Genomic DNA, 16,554 nt, shown 5'->3' on the forward strand with positions numbered 1-16,554 from the left:
CAATCGTGATTATTTTTTTTTTCTTTCATCTTTTTATTGTTTTTTTTTTTTTTTTTTTTTTTTAAAGGAGCAGTTGCAGGGAGCTGGGTGAGGCAGGTGTGAGGCTGCAATCCCAGACTGCTTGGGTTGGAAGGGACCTTAAATCTCATCCAGTGCCACCCCTGCCATGGCAGGGACACCTTCCACTGTCCCAGAGTGTTCCAAGTCCCTCCAGCCTGGCCATGGAAACTTCCAGGGATCCAAGGGCAGCCACAGCTTCTCTGGGAAACCTGTGCCAGGGCCTGCCCACCCTCACAGGGAACAATTCCTTCCCAATATCCCATCTAACCCTGCCCTGTGGCAGTGGAAACCATTCCCCCTTGTCTCCAGTCACTCTCCAGCTCTCCTGGAGCCTCTTTAGGCACTGGCAGGAGCTCTAAGATCCCTCACTCCAAATATTTAAACCAACATATTTGTGGGTGGTTTTATTTCCTCAAATGCTGCTTTTTCCTAGATTTTCCTTCCAAACTCACTGACATTCGGAAGCCACTTTTGAGTCAGAGTTTCTCAGTGCATGGAGCTGCTGCAGTGTCCCTGCACAGCCCTGTCCCTGTGCTGGGGGCACCGAGCTGTTGTCACCACCTTGAAGAGCTCTGATGTCTCTCCATCCTCTTCAAGTTGCTCCTTCATCTCTCAGCTCCAGCAGCTTCCCATCAAGCATCCATAAAACCTTTGAAAAACAAAGCCTGATTGTTTTGTCCCGTGGGAATTGTGTCCAAGGACCCCGTGGTGCTGGATCAGCCCCTGCTGCTGGGGCTCCTTTGGGAGAAGCTCAGCACAGAAGTGGGGATTGATTGAATCCTGGTTCCCTGATTCCCATGCCAGCTCTGACATGGAGAAGGATCTGCCACACGTCAGCTTCATCTTCCAGCGGGATTTCCTGGAGACAGATGCTGCAGTGCTCAGACCTGGTCCCTTGGCACCTCTTGTCTGGCAGTGCCGCCCTCTCCCTGTCATCCTGCCTGCCTCCCCTGCCTTCTAATAGCTCTTGGAAGTTTTTTTTTTTTATTTATTTTTATCTCTCGGTGATTTTGTAGGAGGAAAAACTCATCGAGACAGGGAAGAGGGGGGAGCAGGTTTTTCCCTCCTCTTCTTGCAGGGCTGTTTGGGTTTCTCCTGGAGGGATGCAGTGGTAGGCAGGACTTTTGGGATGGGCAGCATGATGGGGAGAACTGCCCTTTCTCTGTGAGAAAGCAGAGTTTTAACTGGTTTTGGATATTTCCAGGGATGGGGCAGCCAAATCTTCCCTGGGCAACATGTGCCAGGGCTTCCCTACCCTCCCAGGGAACAATTCTTTCCCAAAATCCCATCCACCCCTCTCCTCTGGCAGTGTGAAGTACCTCTGCCTCTCTTATATTCATAAAAAAACCCCAACCCACACCCTGGGCTTGAAGCTAATGCCAGATATTTACAGCAAAGGAGGATATAATTAGCACAAAAGCAAGTGGTTGGAACCTGCTTTTTCCAATGCTGCAACACCAGGAAGAAAATTAGGAGAGGAAAACAGTGTGTGTGGGAAGCCCTGCTCGATGAGGGATGCTCAGGTGCATCCCCTGCTCCCGGGTGACCTCATGGGCATCCTCTGTCTTTTAAAATAACTCTTCAGTGGTTTAATTTTAGCCTTGGCCTCTTTATTTTGGTCCTGTGGCTTTTTGTTTGTGAAGGGAGGGCGGAGGAAGGGCCTGTGTTTAACGAGAGCCCGTTTGTTAATGAGGTGGCTTTTGGGAGATGTCCCCTGGCATGGGGTGGGTCAATGGTCTCTCTCCACTCTGCTGTGCCTGGACCAAATGGGGCTGATCTCATTAGAGCAGAAGTAATTTTGCTGGGGGAAAGGAGAGGAGAAAAAAAGAGAAACGTGAACATAGTGCCTTCCCCTTGGTGGGTGAAATGAGCTGTGCTGGAGTCCCAGGAAATAAATTGTCATCATTTTATTTCACCCTGGGTAGCCACCCCAAGGGGCTGGCAGGGCCAGGCGGCCATGTGGGTCAGTGGCATGGTGAAAAATTCTCCTTTCTAACGATTTCTTCCCCTTGCCCCAGCTCCTGTCCCTGAAGGATGCACTGGGAGATGCGTGTGGCACCTGGCACTGTGTCACCCCAGCTGGTGCTGTGACCCCCTGGGTGCTCTGGGGTCCCCTTGGGTGCAGATCCCAAACTGGGGCAGTGGATGGGTGCCCCCTGTGACCCCAAGGGCTGTGGGGGATGGATGGGGGGAATGCCCCCTGCAATTCCCCTTCACCTTCATTAGGCTTTTCTTGGAGCTGCTCAGTGGGAGTCGATGAGAGGAGAGCGCCTGAGTTTGGAATTAATTAATAACAAAGCCCTGACTGTCAGGAAAACAATGGTAGGCTTGAACAAACGGCCCAGCTTTGTTACTTACAGCTTCTGCTGGTATGAAAATGGAGATTAATAATCCCCTTGCCTTTGGTGAGGGGGAGGATTTGGTGGGACAGTTTTCCATCTGTCCTGTATCCCAACTGTCCAGTGTCACATCCATCCTGTATCCCAGCCCCACAGCCACGATGGATGGCTCTGGAAGTTGCCACAAAAAGCTGGGACTCCTGCATCCCACTCCTGCCTCAGACTGCCTGGGTTGGAGTGTGTAGGACAAAGAATGATGCTGCCTTTGGGATCCCTTTGGGATTGCCATCCTGCCTGCCCTATAAGTAAGGCTTCGAGGCTGTGCTAAGGCTCCTGATTTTGCTGCTGGTGGTTTTGGGAGGTGGGAGGTGGGATCCCAGCAGCTGCTGGTGGTGGGGCAGCTCTGGGAATGACATCCCAGGCATCCCCGAGAGCTGTGATGCTGCTGCTGCTCGTTAAGCCAACGAGTTTTTCCCCCTGCGAGCGCCTGCTGAGCACAGTTTAAACGTGGTGACAACTGCGTGGTAAATGATACGAGGAGCTGGGAATGGGAGTTAAACAGCTGGGGCCTGCCTGGGGAGGGGGATCAGCACAGCCAAAGCTGTGAGAGGTAAAGGAGGGCAGCACTGGAGCCATTTCTGACTGCAGTGCCCTGGGGAGGCAGCAGGTCTGATCCCTCCCTCCTCATCCAGCACTCAGATCCCATTGCAGTGTCCTGCTGCTGCCCAAAAGGCATCTGCCCTGACTCCATCCCAGGTCCCTTCTGTCCTGCACGTCCTTGTGGCTGTCATGGAGCAGTGCCCTGGGGGACAGGGCCATCTTTGGGGTCCCACATCCTCCACCTTCTCTATCCCTGCTGGCAAAGCTCAGGAGAGGTGGAACAGGGGGATTGGAACTATAGAATCTTGTGAATGGGAAGGAACCCACAAGATCATTGAGTTCAACCCCTGGCCCTGCCCAGACACCCCAAACCCCACCCTGTGCATCCCTGGCAGTGCTGTCCAAAGGCTCCTGGAGCTCTGGCAGCCTCAGGCTGTGCCCATTCCCTGGGGAGCCTGGGCAGTGCCAGCACCCTCTGGGGGAAGAACCTTTCCTGATCTCCAGCCTGACCTGCCCTGGGCAGTTCCCAGCTCCAGCCCTTCCCTGTCCTGTCCTGTCCCAGAGCAGAGATCAGAGCTGTCCTCAGGAGGAGCTGCAGATCCCTGAGCTCTCTGCTCCAGCTGGACACAAGAAGTGCCCTCAGCCACCCCTCCTGATGCTCCACCATCCTTATAGTCACCCCACGCTCTCCCCCTTCTCCCCACTGCCACAGGCTCCTACCTGATGGTGAACTCCTCCCAGCACACCCCGGGCCAGAAAGCTCACCTGCTCTTGCAGGCACTGAGTGAGAATGACACCCACTGCCTGCAGTTCAGCTACTTCATGTTCAGCCGGGATGGCCACAGCCCCGGCACCCTGAGCGCCTACGTCCGAGTCACCGGGGGCCTGGTGGGCAGCGCCGTCTGGAACGCGTCCGGCTCGCACGGCCGCCAGTGGCACCAGGCAGAGCTGGCCGTCAGCCTGTTCTGGCCCAGCGAGTACCAGGTGAGCCGCAGCAGAGCCCCTGATGCAGCCCTGACCCCCAGGCCACGGGTGACCCCTCTGTTTGGTGCCGCAGGTGCTCTTTGAGGCGGTGGTTTCCAGCGAGCGCAGGGGCTACCTGGGCCTGGATGACATTTTGCTGCTGAATTATCCGTGCTGTGAGTGCCATGGGATGGGAGCTGAGGTGGGGGTGTGGCTGGCCTGGGCAGCTGGGTGTCCATTGGGATGGAGAGCTGAGGGGCTAATGCCAGGGTGCAGCCTGGTGGCACCTGGGTGTCCTGATGTCACCTCCATCTCCTGGGCACCTCTGAGGCTCCTCTTTGCATCTCCATCCCTGTCCCCACCAGCTCCAACATTGCTTCAGTTTCTATAAAACCTTGGAAAAGCACAGACTGAACCTGAGGCCTGGGTGTCCCCATCAAGAGGGGCCACCTGGGGCTGGTGGGGACCCAAAATCCCAGAATGTCCCAACACACTGGCTCTTGGGCTTCACTCCCTGTTTCTTCCAGGGTAGGACAGGTGCCTGATCTATCAATCCCATTCCCTGCATCTGGCACCAGCACTGCTGGCTGCTGGAGGGGAATGCTCATCTCTCCCTGGGACACTGGCTGGTTTATGGGGACAGGAACAGATTTGTCACTCAGAGCAGGGCTGTGAGGATGGGGATCAGGCCTGTCCAGAGCTTGGCTCAACTGTGACACCCTGGGTGGCGTTTTGGGTGTGGAGGGATTTTTGCAGCAGTGCTGCCATGGGTCCTCTCGGAGTTTCCTCACCTCTCCCTTTGTCCCCTGGCAGCAAAGGCACCTCATTTCTCCCGCCTGGGTGACGTGGAGGTGAATGCAGGACAAAATGCCACCTTCCAGTGTGTGGCTGCTGGCAAGGCCTCCGAGGCTGAGCGCTTCCTCATGCAGGTGAGGAATGGGGATGGTGAAACCACCACAGCCAACCCCACAGACAGAGCAAACCCCGCTGGACACGGCGGGAGAAGGGCGATCCCCCTGCTTGTCAGCAGCCATCATCTGGGGACACCCTTGGTGGCTCTGGAGCTGTCACCGTGCCCCCTGTGACACCACATCTCTCCCGTGGGCAGAGGCAGAGCGGCGAGGTGGTCCCTGCAGCCTCGGTGAAGCACATCAGCCACCGGCGCTTCCTGGCCACCTTCCAGCTGGACACAGTGTCCAAGGCAGAGCAGGATCTGTACCGCTGTGTCACCCAGTCTGCCCGCGGCGCCGGCGTCTCCAACTTCGCCGAGCTCATCGTCAAAGGTGGGTCAGCTGCTGTCACCCACTCTGGGGCATGGATGGATTGTTCCTGCTCTGCTGTTTGCTGAGGAAGAGGAAGGTGGGATGCCTGGGACACTGGGATTGCAGTTTCTTGCTGTGCAGTTTTCTTTCTTGAGTTGCTACATGTGGACTGTGCAGCACAAAACTAGAAACTGCCTTTCCTGGTGGCCTTGGATAATTTATTTTTGATTGCAGTAGGTGGGAATTAATTAATTATGGTGAAACTGTGTGGCACCACGCTGGGCCATGTGTCTTATAAAGATAATTAAGGTTTGATCAGATGAAACCCTATTTCAGCTGCTCGAGCCTTACTGAAAGTGATGGAGGGCACAGGCTGAAATTTTAAGACTGGATGGTGCCTTCTTGTGCTTGGGTGACTCCCACATCCTCTGGATGGGGAATCTGAGTTTGTCCTGTGCTCTGCAGCACAAATCCCTGAATGGTTTGGGTTGGCAGAGACCTTGAAGCTCATCCAGTCACACCCCCTGCTTTGGGCAGCGACACCTTCCACTGTCCCAGGTTTCTCAGAGTCCTCTCCAGCCTGGCCTTGGACACTTCTGGGGATGGGGCAGCCACAGCTTCTCTGGGCAACCTGTGCCAGAGCCTCCCCACCCTCACAGGGAAGAATCTTTTCCTAATATCCAATCTAATCCTACTCTCTGTCAGTGTGAAACCATTCCCCCTTGTCCTGTCACTTCATGCTCCTGTCAAAAGCCCCTCTCCATCTCTTTTGTAAGCCCTTCAGATACTGGAAGGCCACAGTCAGGTCACCCCAAAGATTCTTTTCTCCAGCCTGAATGTGGTGGGTTGGTGTGGGAAGAGAGCTTGGGGATGCTTTGCCTGTAGCTTGTAAACTATCAAATAAAACCATGGTAGCTGCGGTTGTGCCAGCACTGTCCTGGCTCTGGGGACACTCCAGCTGCCCCTCTCTGCTCTCTTCCAGAGCCCCCCACCCCCATTGCCCCTCCCCAGCTGCTCCGGGCCGGCTCCACCTACCTCATCATCCAGCTCAACACCAACTCCATCATCGGCGACGGCCCCATCGTGCGCAAGGAGATCGAGTACCGCATGACCTCGGGGCCCTGGTCGGAGGTGCACGCTGTCAACATGCAGACCTACAAGCTGTGGCACCTGGACCCCGACACAGAGTACGAGATCAGTGTGCTGCTCACCCGGCCCGGTGAGGGGGGCACTGGCAAGCCAGGGCCACCCCTCATCAGCCGCACCAAGTGTGCAGGTGTGTCCCACGGGGGTCCCTTGGGAGAGGTCCCCTGGTGCCCCAGCCTTCCCCCTTGCTGTGTTTGTAGAGGAGTTAACCCAAGGCACCTGTGTGTGTGCTGCTGGCAGAGGAATCTCCTCTTAACTTCTCCCATTCACGCCAATTAGAGCTGATTAAAGTCCCTCCAATTGATGACATTTGGTCTCTCTCATCTCCAGAGCCTGACTTGAGCTTGATGGCAACACCAGGGCTCTGTCCCATGGTGTGGGCACTTTTCTCTGGTTATCTGGGGCTGCTCGTGGGGCTGGTGCTCTGCTTCACCTCTGCAGGGAAGGATAAGCCCACAGGGGCTGCTGTCCCTGCAGTGTTGGTGGCTGAAAGATGTCCCCAGTGATGTCCCCAGCCCTGTCTGCAGGCCAGCAGCATCCTGTGCTGAGGCTGGTCACAGTTTTGCAGTCAGGGTTGCTCTCTGCTCTCATCCCTTCTGTCCTTGTGCTGTAAAAGGCTTTTCCCTGATAAGACACACAAATCCATGAGGTGTTTTGCTTCCTCACCTACCTCTCCCCACTTCTCTTCCCGCCCCAGAGCCCATGAGGGCCCCCAAAGGCCTGGCTTTCTCCGAAATCCAGTCCAGGCAGCTGACCCTGCAGTGGGAACCTCTGGGCTACAACCTGACACGCTGCCACACCTACACGGTGTCCCTGTGCTATCGCTACTTCGTGGGCAGTGGCCACAACCAGACCTTCCAGGAGTGTGTGAAGATGGAGCGCAACGCCAACCGCTACACCATCAAAAACCTGCTGCCCTACAAGAACATCCATGTCAAGCTCATCCTCGCCAACCCCGAGGGGCGCAAGGAGGGCAAGGAGGTGATATTCCAGACGGATGAGGATGGTGAGTCTGTTTGGGGAGGTGTAGCATCCCCAGAAATGGAGCTCTGTGGCTGGTGAGCTGCTGGGGTGTCTCCTGTGGCATGCTGTGCATCCCTAGCTCTTGGCCCGTGGGCATGATGGGAATATCTCCTGAGCCAAAGGGGAGGAAAAAAGGATCTCTCAGCACCAGGGCTGTGCAAGAGGAGGTGGGATAAAGGGGCAATGATGGTGTTTGGGGAAGGGAGATGGCTGGGGGGACTTGGGGGCTGGATGGGGATGTCACTCTGGACACACTGCCCTCATCCTTGGAGTGGAGTTTTACCCATGGCTGGTCCAATGGAGGCTGTGAGAGTTGGCTCATGCCCAGCTCCTCACAGTACAAGTCATCCTCACTCACCCCTTTCTGGAAACCAAAGCCTGGCAGCCACAATAACAGCAATTAAAACAATTAATGCTTTGCACTCAGGTGACATCTTTTATCTGCTTGGTTGCCGATGGATTCAGCACTGCTGCATTTCTGGGACCCCCATTCACACCCCCCCCCGCCCCGCCTGGAGGGGTTTCCTGGAGGATTTCTCCTTCCAGACTGTTCACCAGGGCAGGTGCAGCTTTTCTCAGCTTCCCTGGTGAAGTTTGCTCTGGGCTGGGTTCAGGTGGTGCAGATGAGCTCTGCAGTGTTAAGACCCCAGTTTTTGGCAGCAGCATTGCTGCTGTTTCCCCCCTGTCCTGGCTGTGCCCCAGGGTTGTGTTCCCTGTCACCTGAGTGGGAGGACATCCTTGATGGAGGTTCCAGCATTGCTCCAGGACTTTTTGGTTTTGGAATCTCTTGCTCTGGCTCAGCCCTTTCCTGAGGGTCTGCTGGAGAGATCTCCCAGGTGTGGCCTCACCTGCCCCTCACCCTGCCTGCAGCTGTCCATCAGCACTGCTGGTCACTCTGGGCTCTGGAGATGTGGTGGATGTGGCAGGAGCCACAGGACAGAGCTGGCTCCTGGTGTCCAGTGCCACCCCTCGGTGACAGTTCCCACCCAGGGCTGGCCTCTCTCTCTGCTGAGCACTGTGGTCTGAGGGTGCCAGAGCATCCCTGGCTCTCACAGAGTCATCTGCTAAGCCAGAATGGAATTAACCTCCAGAGAACTTTTCAGCATGAAGAATCAGCAGTTAAAGTGGAAGAGCAGGAAATTGCAAAGGACTGAGCTGGCTCCAGAGCCCTGGAGAACCCCTGAGGAGGAGCCTGCCATGGAATTCCCCTGCACAGGACTCACTGTTGTGTGTGAGATGCTCACTCCTCTTTCCCAGGCTGGAAAGCAAAACCTGAAGAGCTGGAGCAAAGCTGGAAGTGTCTCCAAGTCCTTTTTCATCTCCAAAACCTAAATCCAGCACCTTCCTCTGCACACCAGCACTTCCCACATCCCCAACCCTGAGCCAGCCCCACTGGGGACACCCAGCCCCACCTTGCCAATGGTTTATTTTCCAGCTGTAATTGCTGCAGTTGTTCTCACTGGGCTGTGACTGCTCCAGCTGTTTGCTTATGGAATATTAATACAGGAGATCCAGATGTCTTTTTGCCATATTATAATCACTCCAGCTGCTTTTCCCTGTGCCTCAATTAACTGGGGCTGGTGGCTTCCCCCTTGGATTGAACTTGAGGCTGTGAATGCATTCGGTCTCATGGAGATGGATCTATGAATATCCACCTATGGATATATTGCAGATACTCCTCACGTGTCTGGCCTAGCCTCTCCCTGCCTGCCTGGGAGGATGATGAGGATTTGAGCTCCTAGATCTGGGGGATGAGCAGCTGCCTGTGCAAGTAAACCAAGGTGCCAAAGGCTCGTTATTGAGAGGATCCTTAATTGTGGTTTCTTCCGGCATAAGGCCAGTTTTGGCAGCAGCATCCCCATCCCAAGTGGTAAACCCTGGTTTTGGGCTGGAAAATCTAAATAACTGGGCCAAACCAAGAGTGTTGTTCACAGAATCCCTCCTGGACCCTGGGTTGTGGACAGAACATGGAGGGAAGTGTGTGGCATCCATAGGTTGTCCAGCTGGTGTTTCTGTGCCTCCTCTGGACCCAGGTGACCACAGCTGGAGACTTTGTTCTGGGTGTGCATGGAATGATGAAACTCAATCCCAGGGACCTGTGGAAATATCATTGCAGCATGCTGGTGCTGCAGGGAGCCAATTCTCTCCCTTGAAGGCAGGGTGCATGCAGTGCAAGCCAGGATAAATATACATAATTCCATCAATAAATAAATGTGTGCAGATATGGATAGCAGAGGGGTTTGTGCACACCTGAGAGCTGTTGTGTGCATCCTCTGCCTGTCTCAACCTGGTGTGGATGCACATGATGCCTGTACTTATATACATTAATATATAGGCTTTATAAATCATATTAAGACAATTTATAAATTATACTATAGACAATAATTTAATGATGATACAACATATAATAACAGAAAATAAGATGTAATTGTCTATACAGTGCAGGCTATATAAAATAATAGAAAATAATATATAATTATATGTAGTACAGGTTCTATACAGTACAAAAACAATCTCTGTGGGTACACACTTTCCTGCCCTACAGGTTTCTGTAATTCTCCCCGAATTTAATAAGCGCCTGTGTACACGTGTAGGACATGGTGCCTCTGATTAAATTAACTTGTAAATCAGGTGGAAACGGCGCGTTTGCACGGTGGGAAGCGCAGGAGGTGATCCCTCTCTCCCGGCCCTGTAATTACACCCGAACAAAAGCTGCCAAAAAAGCCAGGCAGAGGGAAGAGCTGCTGTCCTCCTGCAAGGAGAGGTGGCTGCTTTGGGAGTGGGGAATGCTGCTGGTGCCTTCCCAAGCCATTGGCTCTCCTCGCTGACCTCCTCGGGTGGAGAAATCATGATAAAGGAGTGGATATTGATCTCGCCGTCAGTGATTACAGTTATTATTGTGGCGGTGTTAATTAGAGGGGAGGCTGGGGCATGTCGAGCCTGTCTGCACATGAGGATGTTGCTGCTTGCTGGCAGCTGATGCTCATGGCCCCAGGGGGGATTTGGGTTGTGGGGGAAAAGGGAATTTATTTCTTTTCCTCGTACTGGAGAGCTCGGGCACGCCTGGGCTGAGGTGCTGGGGATGATACCTGAGGGGTTTGTGCTGGTGTGGGGACATCCTCCTCCCGTGGCAAAGTGTCACCAGCAGGTCCAGGAGCATCAATGCCTTGGGTTTCTCCCTGGGGAGCCACCAGGCCTGTGTGTTGGCACATGCTGGAGATGGGTAACATGGCAAAGGGAATGTGGAGACACAACTGCCTCAGCCACCTGGAGGGCTTTCCTGGAGGATTTCTCCTTCCAGGCTTGTTTCCTGCTGCATCCAAGCACATCCCCTTTCCTTCCCAGTGCCTGGCGGCATCGCCTCCGAGTCGCTCACCTTCACCCCGCTGGAGGACATGATATTCCTGAAGTGGGAGGAACCGGTGGAGCCCAATGGCCTCATCACACAGTATGAGGTACATCCTGGCTGGTGCAGCACCAGGGGGGACATGGGGACACAGGAGGAATGCATTGGAAGGGTCTGGGACAGCCTCTGCTGTCAGCCATGGGGATTTGGGGTGGCTGCTGCTGCCCCTTTAGCTTCCCAGTGAATTCTGCTTTTGTTTCACCTCAGAAAATCCCAGGCTGCCCTGTGACCATCCCCTCCTTTGAATACATCTCTTTAATCCCCTCTCCCCCCCAATCCTGGCTCTCTCCCCTCTGCCACGGGGAGATCATGCCATGCCCTGTCCCTGCAGATCAGCTACCAGAGCATCGAGTCCTCCGACCCGGCGGTGAACGTGCCAGGCCCGCGGCGCACCGTGTCCAAGCTGCGCAACGAGACCTACCACGTGTTCTCCAACCTGCACCCTGGCACCACCTACCTGTTCTCGGTGCGCGCCAGAACCGGCAAGGGCTTCGGCCAGACGGCGCTCACCGAGATCACCACCAACATCTCCGGTAGGTTCCTCACTCCGTTCCTGCTGTTTGGGCTTCTCCTCCACTCAGGGGTGGCAGGGTGGTGTGGAGCCTGTGGCTCAGTGCTCTGGTTTTGGTGGCTGGGGGGGTTTTGGTGGTTTTTTTTGGTGACAGGATGCTGCTGGTGGCTGGAGGGTTTTTGGTGGTTTTTTTGGTGACAGGATGCTGCTGGTGGTGGTGGCAGCAGTGCTGTGAGCCCCTGGGCAGTCCCAGAGTGTTGGGTCTCTAGGTGGGGAGTCCAGCCAGCCCGGTGCTGGTGGCTGGTGCTGTGTGAGCTCTCAGGGTACAAGCAGGGGAGTAATTAATTTGGCTTTGTTAATAAGCCATGCAGGACTCGGGGCTCTTTGCTCGTGCTCATGGCATTGCGTTAACTGCAGCAAATGGGCTGAGCTGAGCCTGAACAGGGGCACTAAAACAAAGGGGCTCAAGCTGGACCCCAGCAGCTGCCAGCAATGGTTTGGGGACCACCAGGCTGTGCATGAGGGGTCGCCCACCTTGGTCTGGGGGTGCTGCTGGGCTGGCTCAGGTATGTTTTACCCCAGGGCGGAGAAGCTTATACTGTGCCATGGATTCTGAGTGGTGCCATCCAGGGGCACATATCAAGAGTGGAGCATTTGGGTCCTGCTGAGGTTGGATCCCACTCTGGTTTCCTCCCCTCTGCCAGACTGGCATTGGTAACCTCCCCTGTGCACACTCAGGGGTTCTCTCCCAACTCTAACTCTTGTTCAAGGCCTGGAGGGGTTTCCTCTATTTGCAATAATTTGTGTTACACCACCAGTAGTGGTGTAAATACCAAATTACAATACCATCACCAAGGGTGACACCTTGCCCTAGGCAAAGCTCATGCCCCAGTTTCCCCCCTGAGCAGGGGGATCCCAGCACTCACCCCTGGCTCCCTTTGCAGCTCCCACCTTTGACTACGGGGACATGCCATCGCCCCTGAGCGAGTCAGAGAGCACCATCACCGTGCTGCTGCGGCCAGCACAGGGCAGAGGAGCTCCCATCAGGTAGGTCGGGGCTGCAGGAGGGTGATGCCCCACTGTGGGGTGGCACAGCGGGGTCCAAGGAAGGGCAGGACTGTTTTTCTCCAAGCTAATCTGTGCCTATATTGTGCTGATAATCCAGCACCTACCAGGTGATCGTGGAGGAGGATCGGCCCAAGAAGCTGAAGAGAGAGCTGGGGGGACAGGAGTGCTTCCCAGTGCCACTCACCTTCGATGATGCCATGTCCCGTGGCTCTGTGCACTACTTTGGGGCAGAGCTGCCCGCCAGCAGCCTCACTGAGGCCAAACCCTTCACTGTGGGGGACAACCAGACCTACAGTGGCTACTGGAACCCTCCCCTGGAGCCCAAGAAGGCTTATCTCATCTACTTCCAAGCCATGAGCAACCTGAAAGGGGTGAGTAGCCCTGGGGCCTCGCTCCAGCCTGGGGGTTGGACTAGGAAAAAGGCAGGCTAGGGTCTGGAGGTTGGTAAAAATGGGGCTGCTTTTAGATCCCCTGCCCTTGGGTCACCCTCTGGGGTGTCCTGCTGGGGGGTGCTTGGTGCTCCAGGCCACCCTTATGGCATGTTGAGATCATGGGTGGTGTCCCACTCCTCCCAGCACCTCTTGGTGTTCCCTGTCCCCATCCTGGTGCTGACACTGAGAGTGGAGAGCCCAATTTCCCCCACCCACTGCAGCACCAGCCAGGACCCCAACAATACCAGTGCAGGGGAACCCCATTCTTAGGGCTCCTCCTGGGCTGGAGAAGGACTGTTGGGGCAGCTAGAGCTGTGTGTGCATTGCTGGGACCCACTGCTGGCAGGATGGCAGTCCTGCTCCAGATCCCAGCTCCAGAGAGCTCCTGGCAGCTCCCAGGCTGCCCTTCCCTCCCTGCATCCCCTGGGCTGCTTCCTCCAAGTCACCAGCAGGACCACCAGCACCCTGTGGGGACCTTTCTCAGCATCTCCTGCTCCAGCAGCTCCTGTCCCACCCGGGGAGAGCATCCTCATCTTGCACATCTCCATCTCGCTGACTACTGAGTGCTTTCCTGTGCTCCGGGGTTGTTCACAGCTCGCTGGGTTGTAATTAGAGCCGAGAGGGACAGGGAGGATCCCGGCTCTGGCACCGCTGGATAATAACTGGTGGCTGATGCTCTGTTACAACTTTCCTGCTGGGAGGCAATGGATTTATCCCAGCTGCCGTCAGATGTTGGAAGAACGCTGGATTGTAGCTGGGGTTTTTCATGGTTTTTGTGCCAGATGAAGCAAGAAGCAGGAGAATGAAAAGCTGGAGACCTCAGGGAGAGCAGTGCTGGAGCTGGCTCTGCCCTGGCTATGCAGCATGGGCAGGTTTTGGGCTGAAGGTGGATGGAGCAACGTTGGTGCCTGGTGTCCTGAGGGACTGGAGGATGCTTGGAGAAGAAGGCAGTCCTGCCAAAATGGTGCTTTTTATTCTGCAACAGACGTTGGATGCATGGAAAAATGGAATATTTTAGCTGAAGCCATCCCTTGACTGCAAATGTTAAAACTGTTGGAGGCTTGAGCTGGAACCTCATGGCAACCTTGGCAGTCGGTGCAGAGCACCAGGACTGGGGCTTGAAACTTTGGGCTGATGGAAGGAAAACCCATGAAGCTCCAGATGACAACCTGGGAATGTTTTAGCTGTAGCTGGTGACACGTCGGTGACATGTGGCTTGGCTGGGTCTGCTGTGTCCTCCCACACTCCTGAGCTTTGCCATCTCCTCTGTGCCAGGAGCAGTGGCTTCTGCTAAACCTGGGAATGCTGGGGATGCATAATTCAGCATCTTTTGAGATGTGGGTCCCCAGGAGCTCCGTGGGTGCTGCAGCACAAATCACCCATGGACTCCCTCAGTTTGGGGGTCAAAGCACCAGTGGAGCAGCCTTGTGCCCACCCAGCCTCCCTCAGGGTGGGAGTGGAGCCACTGGGATGCTCATCCAACACTGATCCCCTTTTTTACCTCCGTAGGAAACTCGGCTGAACTGTGTCCGGATTGCTCGCAAAGGTGAGCTCTGCCTTTCCCTGCTGATCCCACCGAGGCTGTGGCTTTGGTGTTCCAGTGGTCAGGGCTGTGCTGGTGGGTCAGGACCAGCTCTGGTGGTGTTTGGCCTGAATGGGATGGTTTATTCCAGCCCCATCCCACACTCTTGTTTCCCTTTCTCTTTGATATTGGGATTTTCCCCTTGGTTGAATTTTCCTTCTTAATGTTGGAGGTGTCAGGCTGGAGTGCTGGTGCTGGGTGCTGAATCTAGGGATGGATGAAAGGTGTCACAAAGGGACCATCTCACCCCACTGGGACTGCGAGAGGGACTTGTGCACAGTCATAGTGTGGCACTGCAGAGCCCTGTAACATTTTGGTGGAATAATGTGTGTTCATGGAGCAATGAGCATCCCACAGGATAAATCCCAGCGTGATGTATGTCTGATGTTGCCAACCCCCTGGAGCTGAGTGCTGACCCCTCCTGCCTGTCCTTGTCCCCTGGCAGCTGCCTGCAAGGAGAGCAAGCGTCCCCTGGAGGTGTCCCAGCACTCGGAGGAGATGGGTCTGATCCTGGGCATCTGTGCCGGGGGGCTCATCGTGCTGATTATCCTGCTGGGAGCCATCATCGTCGCCATTCGGAAAGGGTAAGGAGGCACAGGCTGCTGCCTGGTGCTTCATCCATCCCTCCATCCCTCCCTCCCAGCTCAGCCCTTCCCCTCCAGCCCAGCACTAACTGGAGTTACTGGTGGGGAGTTACTGGTGGAGACTGTGCTGTGCTGGGCAGACTCCAGACCCTCCCTCATCCCCACGTTCCACTTTTTTTGGCTGCAAAGCTGAGTGCATCCAGCATGGATGAGGCTGTGGCCATCGTGGTGGGCTTGCACTGGGGGAGCTGTGGGGTGGGAGGGAGGAGGGCGAGGGCTTTCCAGGACATTCATCCCCAGGAGCTCTGGGGATGCTGCTGCTGCTGCTCTGCACGTGGATGCAACGCCCTGGAAAAGTGGATTCTTCTGTGCAGGGCCGGAGGGCTCTCAGGGCTGGGATAAAGGACAGCAATTAAACACAGGGCTTGGGAGGATGGAGCAAAGTAGGTGAACAGCCAGAGGGGGAGAAAAACAGCAGGGCACAGCCTCGGCCCCTGTAAATCTGCAAAGCTCTTTATGGCTCCGTGCGCCCTGGAAGGATCCTTGTGGATTTGTGCTGCTGGGAGAGCAGGGCTGGAGCATCCCTGCATGCTCTGAGGTGCAGGGCTGGCTCGTGGCTCTGTTGGATCCTCCCTGATGGAGCAAATGCCAGCAGTGCTGATGTGTTTGGGAAGCCATGAGTGTGGTGCTGCATTCCCATTGCCAGTGCTGCGGGACAGAAGGAGGAGCAGCTCTGCTTCACCATCCCAGGATGAAGCTGTTGAAGGACAAACCAGAGCCACAAATTAGATCTGGTGCTGAGACCCCTGAATCTGGGATGAGCTCGTAAATCACATCAGAAAAATACTGACGTGGTGGTAATGGAAATGCAGCCTTGGAATATTTTTGTCTCTAGTAAATGGTGCACTGGGAATGTGACATCCCAACCCCATCTCCCCCTCTGGGCCCCTAACCAGCAACCTGGGGGAAATCCCTACATTTTGGACATCTTTGTTGCTCTCTCTTAAAAATGGTGGAATTATGGGATTAATTATATATAATAATTATATATATAATAATTCTAATAATAATATTAAAAATTATGGAATAATCCTTTGGACAAGGGCACTGTGGACACCCACCCCAATTTGGGGTGTGTGGTCACCCTGAGAGACGATGCCTGTGCTCTCCTGCTGGGATGCCAACTCCTGCCCAGAGTAAATAACCTGTGGGTGCCAAAGGGGAGCCTGATTCCTTTATGGTGCATTGAATCTTCTGGCAGCTGACTTGCCCTGTAACCTCCCTTGCCCGTGCTGGAGAAAAGCTGCTTATGCAATTCCTGCTGTTCTCTTTGTTTGCACGCTTGCCAGGAGGAACTACTATTCTTACTCCTATTACCCGTAAGTAATTGTCATTCTCCTCCTGCTTTACCCTCCTCCTGGCCTCCCCCCTCACCCTGCTGCTCCAACAAGTCCTTATCTCTGCCAAGTGCATTTTAAGGGTCTCTTTGGATCAGGGAGAATAATGCTGCCGAGCTTGTTAGAGACAGAAGGCAGGATAAAGGGGAAGGGTCAACGACTCTGAGTTGAATTCTGGATTT

General features: G+C 54.9%; 1 protein-coding gene across 3 annotated transcripts in view; it reads left to right on the plus strand.

Moving 5' to 3' along the window:
• The window catches only part of PTPRU (protein tyrosine phosphatase receptor type U), a 56,586-nt gene that overhangs the window by 17,190 nt on the left and 22,842 nt on the right, over positions 1–16,554 (plus strand). For 2 of the 3 annotated variants that reach the window (XM_085081223.1, XM_085081222.1), the window contains exons 3-15: positions 3,712–3,983; positions 4,057–4,138; positions 4,776–4,891; positions 5,071–5,245; positions 6,207–6,500; positions 7,068–7,376; positions 10,739–10,848; positions 11,131–11,332; positions 12,255–12,357; positions 12,476–12,749; positions 14,319–14,355; positions 14,837–14,975; positions 16,325–16,354. In XM_085081223.1, the coding sequence (XP_084937349.1) occupies positions 3,712–3,983; positions 4,057–4,138; positions 4,776–4,891; positions 5,071–5,245; positions 6,207–6,500; positions 7,068–7,376; positions 10,739–10,848; positions 11,131–11,332; positions 12,255–12,357; positions 12,476–12,749; positions 14,319–14,355; positions 14,837–14,975; positions 16,325–16,354 (2,143 nt within the window). The remainder of the gene's footprint in view (positions 1–3,711; positions 3,984–4,056; positions 4,139–4,775; positions 4,892–5,070; positions 5,246–6,206; positions 6,501–7,067; positions 7,377–10,738; positions 10,849–11,130; positions 11,333–12,254; positions 12,358–12,475; positions 12,750–14,318; positions 14,356–14,836; positions 14,976–16,324; positions 16,355–16,554) is intronic. The other variant, XM_085081221.1, reaches the window with a different exon arrangement.

Source organism: Lichenostomus cassidix, chromosome 23 (genome assembly GCF_008360975.1).
Source record: "Lichenostomus cassidix isolate B80296 chromosome 23, HeHo_3.0, whole genome shotgun sequence".
Lineage (NCBI taxonomy): Eukaryota > Metazoa > Chordata > Aves > Passeriformes > Meliphagidae > Lichenostomus > Lichenostomus cassidix.